This window comes from Oryctolagus cuniculus, chromosome 2, assembly GCF_964237555.1.
Source record: "Oryctolagus cuniculus chromosome 2, mOryCun1.1, whole genome shotgun sequence".
NCBI classification, from domain to species: Eukaryota; Metazoa; Chordata; class Mammalia; order Lagomorpha; family Leporidae; genus Oryctolagus; species Oryctolagus cuniculus.
The window spans coordinates 11,664,813-11,677,902 of NC_091433.1; the positions used below are offsets into that span (position 1 = coordinate 11,664,813).

The following is a 13,090-nucleotide window of genomic DNA, read 5'->3' on the forward strand; positions in this document are numbered from 1 at the left end:
CAAAATTGCTGGGGGAAAGGGGTCAGCCTGGTATCATCTCTGTTTTAACAAAGGGAAGCTTCATTATCCTCTTCAAGAAAGGCCTATTCAGAAATAGAGAAAAATATTTTGGATCCAAAGGATGGATGGGGCAACATCTTAGTGGAAATACGGGCACCCATGGAGGCATGCAGCAAGAGAACGTTTATTATGATGCACAGAACATTATGCAATATCAGACACTATCCTTAACATCGCCAATACATTGACTACTTTATATTCTGACTGATTTATTAATCGTGTGCTATTATTATAATCTTTGTTTTGTAAATCAGGCATTTTCAAAAGCCTTTCCCAGGCAGAAATTGAGTATGTTGGAAAGGGCAGGGAAGATCATGGTTTTTGCTAAGCATCTTTCAGGCCTGACTCTAATGGACAGGAGGCATGCCAAGGCCATGCTGGAACCAGCTGAGAGGGCCTTGGCATAGCTCCTTAAAATACCCCTGCAGCTTCCGAAGGAAACCGGGGACGAGTCCTCCTTCGTCCACAAAGCTAGCCCTGACTGTTGATGAGGGATCAATGATTAAATGATACTGCTCTATGATTTTATATATAATATATATCATAATGTTCCTACGTATCTCCCTTTTTCCATCATAAATACTTTGTCTCTATACTCAAGATATTCCCCCAAAGAGTCTACCATCCCTTTGGTGTGTGGGTACTTGTTCAGAGGGTGATGGAAGCAGGGAATAGAACTGTGCTGATCTGCAGTGCTAAGCAAGGAGCTGAGCAGGACCTCCCAGAGCCCAGCTGGCACCAGGTCTACCTTGACAACTATCTTCTTTTCTTGACCTTCAGCATGAAACTCTGCTACTTTTTCTTGTACTTGTACCTTGCTCATGAAATTCGTGGTGAATGGATTACTCCCCTTGGCAGCAGGTAGCTATAGCAGTGAAACTATGAATTTTGGAGACACAAATGCCTTTTATGGGTGGCATGGTCTTCTCAGCTAGCCTTGAGACCAGCTTTGGCAAATGACTACCTGAGCCCTAGGTCTCTCACTATTCAATGGAGATTACAGTCCACATCTTGAGAGACTACTGTGAGAATCCAATGTTTTTGTTTTGTTTCATCCAGTGTATTACCCCCAATGCTTTTTAGAGCCTCAATATAGGATTATTGGATGAATGAATGATATATTAATTTTGTAGCCATGTGTTAAAAAATGTAGGTGCTCAAAGCATTTTGTAAGTGAATGGAGTATTTTTTCCCAAAAAAGCTTATTGATAGTGAAAGACAAATAAGGCCAAATGAAGAAGACTATAGAATGAGTTTGAAAAATAATATTCTGGGGGTCTGGCACTGTGGCGCAGCGGGTTAAAGCCTTAGCCTAAAGTGCTGGCATCTCATATGGGCACCAGTTCGAGTCCTGGCTGCTCCATTTCCAGTCCAGTTCTCTGCTATGGCTTGGGATAGCAGTAGAAGATGGCCCAAGTCCTTGGGCCCCTGCACCTATGTAGGAGACCCAGAGGAGGCTCCTGGCTCCTGGCTTCGAATTGGCACAGCTCCAGCCATTGCGGCCATCTGGGAAGTGAACCAGAGGATGGAAGATCTCTCTCTCTGTCTCTACCTCTCTCTGTAACTCTGTCTTTCAAATAAATAAAATAAATCTTTAAATAATAATAATAATAATAATAATAATAATAATATTTTGAAAGTCTAAAGTTCTAGAATGGGGATTCAACCATTCCATGAACAATAGTGCTTATTTTCTCAGACCTCTAAAGATGTGCTTGGTTAAATGTGCTATCTTCATTTTATACAGTGCTCCTGGCCAACTACCAACAGCAAGTGACCACTGTGATTCAGAAGGCTATTTGCCTCATGTTAATAATTACTCTTTATAAAAATAATTTTTAGCGAATGGATACGTTTTGCTTTTATGATCAATGAGGCTCAACACACGCCTGGGAGTGAAAATGTATTAGATAGAAAGACAATTAATGATGACTTGAAGCAGCAATTTCAGAAGCCCAGCAGGACACTGTAGTGTCTAAACTGCAGTCTAGGGAAAGTGAAGGAAATGAAATCTTTTATGTATTCCCTTCATGGTCAGAGTGCCTTATGAGAGAAGATACGTTAAAAATAGAGCAAGCTTTATTATTCCCCCTCCTGTCCCACCCTCTGGCCCTGTGGAGCAACTACAGGGTCAGGAGACAGGAATCCCCAGTCTGAGCTCAGCTTTGCCTATGACCGCCTTGGTGGCTTTGAACAAATCATTTCACTTTCTTGGACTTCAGGTCCTAACTGGGCAAGCAAGGAGACTGTAGGTCATTCCTAAGGACATTTGTCTTTCATGCATTTAATGTCTCTGTGTCCCAAATCATGGTCACGAGATCCCTCATAAGTGACTTTTCCTACAAATGCTCATCATCTCCTTTGTTTTCATTCCCAGAAGACGCTTCTAGCAGGCATTTGGGAAAAGAAGGAAGGTGTACCTGGCGGGGCCACCATCCGCTGCCACTTCTGAAACAAGCAGGTCTTGAGGCAGTCGCGGGGACTGAGGTTGTAGGTTTTGTGTCTGGACATCAGCTCCTGCATTGGCTCCAGTATTACACACAACTGCAAGGAGGGCAAAGGGATTGGTGTTTTGCTATTGGATAACATTAGCGACAATAATTAATGTTAACAACTAGACTCTATTAGACAGCAGAAGGATCCTTTCCTTTTCTCTGCTGGTTGTGATTTTCTGTATTTAGGAGCGGGGGAAAGGAAATAATAGAACCATTGATTCTATCAATTTAATATTGTCTTATCAATGTGAACTACATGTTCATATATGTGAGTCTCACACACACACACACACACCCCTTCTGTGCCGAATGTGCAGTGGATACACCGAGCTCCATTCAGAAATCAAGGGCCTCTCTCTGGTTAATGAAAAACCATTCTCTTCTAAGGAGCACAGCGAGCTCTGATTTCTGCTCTGGCCTCTGGCTCCTGTTTTGTTTGTACAGCCACACACTGCGAGTGACAATGCCTGTGTATGCAGATGATCAGGCAGTGAACTCCACCTTTTAAACTTTGGGAAAACACGGCCCGCTACAGGTACTTTTTGATCTTAATAAAGGCAGATGACGGATGCTATCTTAATTCATCCGCTCGTTTGTATCTTAGACATGCTGATATTGTCAATAACATATGCCCACACTCATTCTGTGGGGGAGGGTCCTCCGTGATGCTGCACACAGTCACCTCCTTGCCTCCTTTGGTTAGATTTTTCAGCTTGACTTTGGTTTATCTGAAGACAATGATTAATGAGTGAAACAAGAAGGTAAAACCATTCAGGATTGTCTTGGATTTTCTGAATTTCTTTTCAGGGAGAAGCTTATCAGAATACCAATGCATTGAGAGGACAGGGACCATCATCTGGAGTGATACATCACTCACTGTTGCAATTAGAGTGCTACAAATATTGGCAATGCACTTGCCCTTGTGAACAAGCCTCACTTGATTATGAAAGACATACATGCTGTCTCCAGCTTCAACAGCTGCCTTCCTTGCTGCCCCTTCCCTTAGCCATCCCACACTGCATTTTGTCCACTCAACTTCCTCATTTTAGACTTCTTTCCTCCTTTGTCCTGGCTGATGCCCACTCATTCTTGGAGATACATCTCCTTTTCCTGTTATACCTCCTCCCAGTTGTGTGCCTGTTTATCATGTTCCCTAGCACCCAGCCCTCTCTGCTCTACAGGCATCCTTAATTCGTGCTTTGTAACTATTCGCTTCCAAGGCCATCTTTTCCAGGAATGCTAAAATGATGCCTTTGGTCTGTGTTCCTAGGTCTGGCTCAAATGAGTGGTTACATTTCAGGAGTTATTCCTAGAAAGGCCAGAGGATCTTTCCAGGCTGATGTTCCTCAAAGTGTGGTCTAAAAAACACCACTCTCAGGAGCAAATGGCCTGTAAAAGGTGCACACTTGCAGGCTCCGCCTCTTCCGTTCTACTGGATCTGGAAATGAAGTCCTGAATCTATGCTTTTAAAAACCACACCCCACAGAACTCTGATGGACCCTACTGGTATTGGAGGTCCACTGTCCTACAGACTGTGGGCTTTAAAATGGAACATAGGGACAGCAAGCCGAGCACAAACTGCCAGCCCCTGCTAGCTCCCAGCCCCTTCTCACTCTTCCACGTTCCCTTCCTGCCTTCTGAAGGCTGAGCATGGCCATCTTCATCTGGAACGGTTCTTCACCCCTTTTTACCTATCAGTGACCTCCATTTGCTGAAACTACTAGCCCCATTCAAGGGTCCACTGTAATTTTCTTCCCCTGGCATTTTCTCTGGGTGAAGAGAGCGAGACTCCAAACCGTGGACAACACAGTATAATGTGCACAGCAGAGACAAAGCCGCCCAATTCTGTGGGCCATCCCAGAGAATCCAGTAGAGTAATGCGACCTGGATTCATTACAGTGGATCTTCAGTCTTCTACATCTCCTTGCTTACTTTTCAGTCCTGTTTGAAATCTGAAATACCAGTAAGGAAAAACCTGTGACACAGGCAGGATTACTGTCCAATTGACTCCACGTTCCAACATGGTGGAGCTCTACATGTGTATCTCCTAATAAGAACTCCTCCCTGGAAATGCATGCTTGTGCGTATTACACACAACCTCACTGCCTGTCCCAAGCACTGTTGCTCCCTAGGCCGGATGACTGAATGATGCTACAATCATTTCTGCAAGTAGAACTGGGAATGGATCATCCTGCAGAGAAGTAGCACTGGTAGCTCAGACAGGCTCAGAAGATGTCGCATCTATTACTATGTGACGATAGTAAGAAAAACTGTCAGACAACGTCTAAGGACTGGGAAATATCTTTAAATAGGAAGTTAAAAATGGTTTTCCAAATATTTCCCTTAAGTTCATTTCCCCTTCATTGTTAATCAACATACTCTGGATATACACACATACAGTGAGGGTGGAATGGGGGAGTAGGCAGTGAAGCAGGGGGCCCCTCAATCTGAGAGGTCTGGGTATGAACTTGGACCCTGTTGCAAGGTGTGTATTGTTGGGTGAACTGTTTAATAAACCACGGTCTCAGTTTCATTTGCCAAACAATACCCGTCTTGTATACTGATGTGCAACCTTGAGCTATGGCTCACGCCTATGAGTTCAACAGTCTGTATGTATTATGACTATGTATGAGAAAACACAGAACAGGTAGCAGAACAAGTCACATTCTTATTTCTTGAAATCCTTTATTGGGCTTCCTTCTAAGTGTCAGGCATTCTGCTTAGGTGCAGCAGACACAAAGAGAATTCTACCCCCTCCAAAGTGCGGAAAGCATATGAAGAAGCCACCATGTGTTCCCAGTTCAAGCATCCCAGGAAATCCCACCCTGCCCAAGTGCATGATTTTCATTATTTGACAAGTTAGATGGCAAAGACGCCCTGCTTGGATCAAGAAAAAATGATGAGCATCAAACAGGCTACAGAATGGGAGAGTCACATTTATTATTAGAAGCCACCAGCTTCGGGTCTCTTTTTAACAGTGTCCTTTTTCTCTGCATTTGGGCAACATTTTTTTAGGTATGAATCCTCCAAATGTATCTCTTCCCCTTTAATTTAAAAATGTCTTCCCAGCACTGTAACTCACCCCAAAGGATCATGCTTCTCTGAATGCTAATTGAGAATCCCCAAGGCCATTTTTCTTCCAGTCCTGTGTTCCTGGGCTGGAAAGGGCCCTCCCCTTATTCATGTATGCAGATGAGGCTTCCTCCCTAGCTGCCTGGGTTGCAGAGGCATTGCCGGGCTGTGTGCTGTAGGTGGCAGAACTGGCTCAGACAAGAGCCAGGTCTTCTCCGGTGGCCAGCCAGTGCGTCTAAGCGACAACAGCAGCCCGGGGCATTATGAAATGAAATCAGGAAGATGGCTAGGGGAGTGGGTTTCTGCAGTTGCTGGCCAAATTCTTATGGAGCTGTGATTTTTGCTCTCCCTGAGGTCTCAGACACTCTTGAGAATCTGGGGAGGACTCTGCAGCCTGTCTTTCAAATTTTACACAAAATTCCTGGATGGTGATGAATCTGTAGCCCCATTTGTTGACTTTAGGCAGAGCCTTCTGTTTGTAGTAAGTATGGACAAGGCTACAATATAAATGTTTCTTTCCTATCTCTCTCTTTCTTTCTCTCTCTGACTTACACACACACACACACACACACACACGACTCAAATGCACACTGATAGAACTGAGCACAATAATGCAGGGTCCTTTGATTTTCATGAACCATTTTTACCTGCACCGTTGGGTCTGCAACAAAGTTCCCAGTGGATCAGTCCCTCTGCCTGAAAAGCAAGACATCAGCCAGCCTGTCTGAGCGTGTGTGGCTGCCTGTATGCAGGGCTGCGGCTTTGCCTGGTCTCCTCCCACAGTGGTACTGGAGAATACTGTGAGGAATCCCACATGCCCTGGAAGTGGCAGGAGCCAGCAAGACCCAAGAGCTCTCTTAGAATAGGAATCCTCAAAACATGTGGTCTCTGCCAAATCCAGTTAGGATCTCAAAGAAAGCCACTGCTCAGCCTGAAAGAGAATCAAGGTCCCCTTTTTGCACACTAATGCCAGTGTTAAGGTTCCCTATGCTTCTGACTTTATTTCCTGTGGCTCCAGCCCCAACAGTGATCCTTGGTATGGATTTTTGTAATCATGGCAGGGACTTTTGAATGAGTGGGTGGATGGATGGATGGACAGATAATATATAGCTTGGCCAGAATTATAGCAAGGGGTCATTTGTTAAAGGAGACAAATTAGGCATGGTCCTGTGGTCTTACAAGTAGTCAATATGTTCTTGATAAATAACTGATTGACTCTTTTGTGCAGAAGGCTTAGCCCATGTGTGTATGTATGTCCTGGCCAGGCAGAAAGACCTTAGCTCTACGGGAGTACCTGCTTTCCGTAACAACAGAGAGCACCTTGCTTTTTTTTTTTTTTTTTTTAAGGTAGAGTTAGTGAGAGGGACACAGACAGAGAGAAAGGTCTTCCTTCTGTTGGTTCACCCCGCAAAGAGCCTAGTGAGCCGCGGCGCCGGCAAGGACACCTTGCTTTTGCTTTGTTTCTCATCTGAGGACTCTCCTAGAGAAATCCGACCTCTTTGACTATAAACTCACACACATTCTTCTGACACATCCCATCTCGTGAGCTGCCGGAGTAGCTGGTGCTTCTCAGAGCTGGCTCTGGACTACACAAAGCTGGTGTCCTGGTGGCCTTTGCTTAGACTCCATCCTAGCCTCTGCCAGCTGCCAACACTTTAACCTCATCTGTTCAGAATGATGTCCTCTGAACTTGAACTGCCTACTCTTTGTACTCAGGTCTGTTCAGGGATGCCAGGTGGACCCCTTGCTTGGGCTTTGGCTCATGCTATTTTTCTAGTCTCTAAGGCACCTCCTGCCAGGGGCCAAACCCAGCCATGCTTACATATTGTCTACAGCTGTATTTGTGCTGCAGCAACATTGAGTAGTTGGACTGAGTCCATATAGCCACAAGCCCCCAAATATTTACTATCTTGCCCTTCACAGAGTTTGCTGAGCCTTGATCTAAACCAGTACTATTCTGAGGAGCCAGGCTGCAAATGTTGGTTATGACTCTGATGGGAGAAGACGCTCGAGGCAGAACAAGTTCAAGTCACTGTTATGTTTTACATAACAAAAAGATAAAAAGTCAGATGAACCAAGTAGTATGTCCAGTAGATATAGCTGAGTTACATTCTGGAAAAATCTCCTTATGTTGTGCATCAGTAGGAGCTTGAAGGGGGGGAGCTGGTCTGTAAGCCACAGCTCGTTCCCTCCAACCTGAATCCCTGGGGTCCCTCAGAGGCCCAGCTCAAATCCCACAGCTGGAGCTGACCACCCCAGCCTGCCAGGAGCCCCTTGGCTTCCATAGCGCTCATTACTGATCGCTGTGCATCCAAATGTTTATATTGGCACTGGGCGTTTTTTCTTGTGGACTTGTTCATCTCTCTGTGGCAAGCTGTGTTTTACTTTCCTCTCCTTCTTATTTAACACAACATTAGGTATACTGAAATATTTGTTGAGTCATATCTTCATAGCCGTGGAGTACCTAGTCTGTGTCTGTCCATGGAATGTGGACCTTACATAGATCCTTAACCCTCATTGCCTTCTGGTCCAGTTTTACAGTTGAGGAAATTCATACCCAAGGACAGTAAGTCTCCCTGAATTGATATTGAAGAGTGTGATTCTTACAATGTATCCTAGGTACTGTAGTTATCTGAAAGACAGAGAAGAGGCTCAGTCAAGTTCCTCTGATGCCAATTCTGTGCTACTAACTCTTAACTGCTCTGTCGTCCACCTGTCTGGACAGAAGTGGCTTACATTGCTCCTAAGGTGCCAAATGCGAAGCTTTCCACTGTCATTGTGTTGCTTCTTGCATGACACACTGATCTGCAATTGGGTGTTGGGTTCAAGACCCCAAGTCTGCCTTTTATTACCTGTGTGTTCTTGGCCAAGAATTTCAGTCTCTCTGAATCTCAGTTTTCTCATCTGTGAGTTGGGGGTAATGATACTTATCTCTGATGGTTTGAAACCATGCCTATAATCTTTTCATTTCAAGTCTGGAATAAGATCAGTGCTCAAAAGACGGACACTGTTACTATGAAGAATGTTGGTTGCGTCCACCATCCAGCAGCTCTGACTCAGGAGATCAGTGTGGGATAGTGTTTGAATGCCACCTGGTGAAGCACATCACATGGTTTCCCTGATACACAGGGATCACTAGATACAATGTACTAAGGAAATCAGGTGGAGATCAGGCCAACGGTACAAGGTGTTCTGGTAGCTAATATCTCTAATTATAACCCAAGTGTTCACATCTACAGAGTTCTTTTCTTTCCCCCATTTTCTCCTCTAGCAAAACCCGAATTAGAAAGGTATTAGAGGGTAGGAGTGATTACAAAGCAAACCGTTAGTAAGGGTAGAGTCCTAACTCAAAAACACATTATGAAAAAAGATCTTACATTAAGCTGATAGAAAAAGAAAACATATAGTAAAATGGCGCAGTCCAGACACGATCCTAGGCTCTAGCCCCTGCCGCCATTGCTGGAAGCCAGGTGGCCACATGGTCCAAGCACGGGTGTCAGCCCCACCCCCATTCTAATGGGATTCGATGCTCCTACTTCCCTGCCTGCCCGCCCTACATGATGTCACAATGGAAAACTCTGCACCTGGCCTCCTGTGGTAGGTTGAAGTCAGAACACAGGTACACTAAAAATATTGTGTACATTTATCTTCAGGGTGTGTCTGTATGTCTCCAGGTTATATAGGAAACACAAATGAATTTCATGCTCAGATTTGGGCCCCATCAGCAACATATCTTCTTATTTATATGCAAATATCCCAAAACTGAAAAGAAATCTGAAGCCCAAAGCATTTTTGCCTTCCAGGATTTCAGATCAGGGACACTGAACCTATGCATATTCATCTGTACACAGAAGTCGGATCTTGTGGATACAAAGTGTTAAAAGGCAAAGTTTTAAAAGGACCTGTTCCTGAACACGTGGCTCTCTTTCTCTCCATCTCCTGATTTCTCTGTCTCTCTGTCTTGATTTCTCTCTCGCTCGCTCTCTCTTATACTCTCCTTTTCCCTATTTTCCTTCTTCACCCCTTTCCTCCAGTCTGTTGGGTTTCCCCCAATAAATACTTTCCCTTAAAAAAATAAAAAAAAAGAAAAAGATAACATATGGACCGTAAGAGAAAAATCAAAACAAATTAAAATAAAAAAAAAAATCCTCACCCAAAGGCAGAGAAGAGTGAATGAGAGGCATCTACATCCCAAACCCAGTCTGCTGTGAGAGAAAAACCAAGAGAGAAAGATGAAATACTTTCCCTTGGAAGCTAAGCAATCCCGCAGCACCAGGTCATGATTTAGGTTTATTTCCTGATAGGATTAAGGGGAGACTGGCTGTCAAATTCAAAGCATCCTCCCTTTATTTGAGGATTCAACAAGGGGAGGCTTTTTGTTTTCTGAATTGTTTTGCAAATCAATTACTCATGGAAGTTACCTCATTGCATCCACTCAGAGACAGGGCAGGGGTAGGGGGTGGAGGGGGTAGGGAGTGGTGCTCTGTTTTCAGGGAGAGGGGGTGGCAGAAGCCAGGAGCCGGTTCACCACGCAGCAGCTGTCACTCTGGTCTCGAAGGCACCATGGTTCTTCCAGAGTGAGCAGCCTGCATCTATTGCTTGGTCTTGTTGTTGGGGATGCCAACACGTGACCACGGAGACCACTGACTGCTTGTCTAACAAGCCAAGGGAGAAGTGCTCGGGCTGTTTTCCCGAGCTACGCTGCCACATCGGACTAGCCAAGTTTGGATGGCAACAGTGGTGAACTGATCAGGTAACTAGGAGAAACAAGAAAGTCTATTTAAAGTCCTTACCTGAGTCTTAGCACACGGAAACTGCTCTCTATGGGTTTATTACAATTGTGATATAACTAAACCACGGAGGGCTGGACTTCACAGAAGCCATTTTGCAACATGTCAGGACACAGCTGAGTTGGATAGATTCTCCCTGCCCTATACGGGAGTCTATAAGTTAAGCACCGCAAACCCGAATCCACAATCCCCCAAACCTTCATGAGCACTGACATGATGTCACAGTGGAAAACTCCACACCTGGCCTCCTGTGATAGGTTGAAGTCAGAACACAGGTACACTAAAAATATTGTGTACATTTATCTTCAGGGTATGTCTGTATGTCTCCAGGTTATATAGGAAACATAAATGAATTTCATGCTCAGATTTGGGCCCCATCAGCAATATATCTTCTTATTTATTTGCAAATATCCCCAAATTGAAATGAAATCTGAAGCCCAAAGCATTTCTGCCCTCAAGGATTTTAGATCAGGGATACTGAACCTATGTACATTCATCTGTACACAGAAATCGGGTCTTGGGGATACAACAGACACAATGTTCACTAAATAACTCGCTCTGATCATCCGGCAATTGCCTTAGGGTTTCCAGCCCTGTGTTCTGCCAGCATCTCCAAGCTCTGGGGCACAGCCTGGATGCTTGCAGAGGAAGACTGAACTCCCTGCAGTCAATAACACAGGGAGATCTGTCTGTCTCCCCGAGGGGTTGTGCACATTCCAGACAAATGTGAAGCCTTCTCAGTGACCAGCTGTGCCTTCAGCTGAGCCAGGCCATTGCAAACAAAAATGAAGGCTGGTGGCTCAGGGTTCTCCCAGGTCGTCTCTGGAAGACACTGTCCCTTTTACATCTGTTACAGCATCACCCAGTTTTCGCAGGAGAAACAGAACTAACAGAATATGTGCATGGATGGGTAGATTCATTTATTTTCAGGAATAAGGGCTACCACATCCCAAAATCCATGGTTTCTGTGGTGGCCTGGAAACTCAAATAGGAGATAATACGGCAGCCTTGAGGTGGATTTGCCTTTTCTCTGAGAAACCTTAGATTTTCCTCCTAAAATCTTCAACAGATTGGACAATGCACACTTTAATAAGTTGCTTAAAGTCAACTGATTACAGATGCTAACCGCATCTGCAAAATACCTTCACAGCAACACCTACAGTCTTGCTTCACTAAATAACTGGTACCATAGTCTCGCTAAGCTGACACATAAGATGAACTACTAAGGTGCTTCCCACAAGCCTGGAATAACTGCGAAAGTCGGGCTGCACCCTGTTCTTTTACTTCCCTTTCACAGTCTCCAGTGCCAAGCAATGGGTCTAATGCTTGTGGAGCGAATGACTGCTTGACTACATGAATGTGATACAATGGGAAACAAAAACAAAGAGAGGACTTGACATTATAAAATAGGTCAGATCCTGCTTCATCAATTTTGTGATTGCAGTAACTTGGGCCAATCGTTCAATCATGTGCCACATAGTCTTTCTCAAGGGACCTCTACGGCCCAGGAAAGGAAGTGGCACCAGGGGTGCTGCGGTGAGCCTGGCACACCTGAGCCTCACTGTCAGAGGGAAGGACCGGTGATCCAACAAGAACTCCAAATGGACTACAGATTTACAGGGTGAGGGAGGCTGCCAGACAAACTGATATTTAATCTGGGACATACGAAGGTAGAATAGGAACCAGCCAGCAGGAAGAGGAGAGAATTCACCTCACTCTGACTTGTTCTCTCTGGTGCCCAGCCAGTTGGATGGAACTGGGGCAGAAGCTAGGGGAACTCCTCTGGCATAAGTTCAACTCTCATGAATGCAAAAACGTGGCATTGGAGGCCGGCACCGGGGCGCACTAGGTTAATCCTCCGCCTGCGGTGCCTGCACCCATATGGGCGCTGGTTCTAGTCCCAGCTGCTCCTCTTCCAGTCCAGCTCTCTGCTATGGCCTGGGAAAGCAGTAGAAAATGGCCCAAGTGCTTGGGCCCCTATACCCGCATGGGAGACTAGGAGGAGTCTTCTGGCTCCTGGCTTTGGATCAGCGCAGCTCTCTGGCTATTGTGGCCATTTGGGGAGTGAACCAACGGAAAGGAACACCTTTCTCTCTGTCTCTTCCCCTCACTGTCTGTAACTCTACCTCTCAAATAAATAAATAAAATCTTAAAAAAAAAAAAGAATGTGGCATTGGATACTGAGTGGTGTGAGCAGTAGGAGAGAGGCACACGGGGTCAGATTAATCAAGGATTCAGCATCTGTCCAATGGAAGAGCTGAGAGGTGAGAATGATGAAGCCCAAAACACCCTGTGCATGTCCTCCCCCAACTAGGTGAAGACACCCCTGAAATACGCTAAATGTCACACAGACTGTTTCCCAAGCATGAGAAGAGCATCTGTGTTTGGTTGTGTTTGGTGAAACAAAAGCACCAAATAGCCCAAAAGGCAAACGCTGACTGCTTGGGGTCTCCGAGCACTGGAGACTGAGCCGGGAGCTGATGCTGTCCATCCCAGCACTGGGAGTGCACGCAGTTGGCCTCCCTTTCCTCACTGGAAACAGGCTGCTTCCGGTGCATGTTGGTTATTTCCCCAGGGAGCACAGAGGCCATACATTTGCAGTGAGGAATTGTTAAAAACCAACATTCATAAATGGGTCCTTCTACTCTTAATATTGTGAGCAAGAGAATCAGG

At 45.1% G+C, this 13,090-nt stretch overlaps 1 protein-coding gene across 16 annotated transcripts in view; it reads right to left on the reverse strand.

Annotated features, from left to right (window-relative positions):
* The window catches only part of LDB2 (LIM domain binding 2), a 393,446-nt gene that overhangs the window by 7,634 nt on the left and 372,722 nt on the right, over positions 1–13,090 (reverse strand). For all 16 annotated transcript variants that reach the window (XM_051830354.2, XM_002709533.4, XM_051830374.2 and 13 more), the window contains exon 6: positions 2,481–2,604. In XM_051830354.2, coding sequence (XP_051686314.1) covers positions 2,481–2,604 — 124 coding nt within the window. The remainder of the gene's footprint in view (positions 1–2,480; positions 2,605–13,090) is intronic.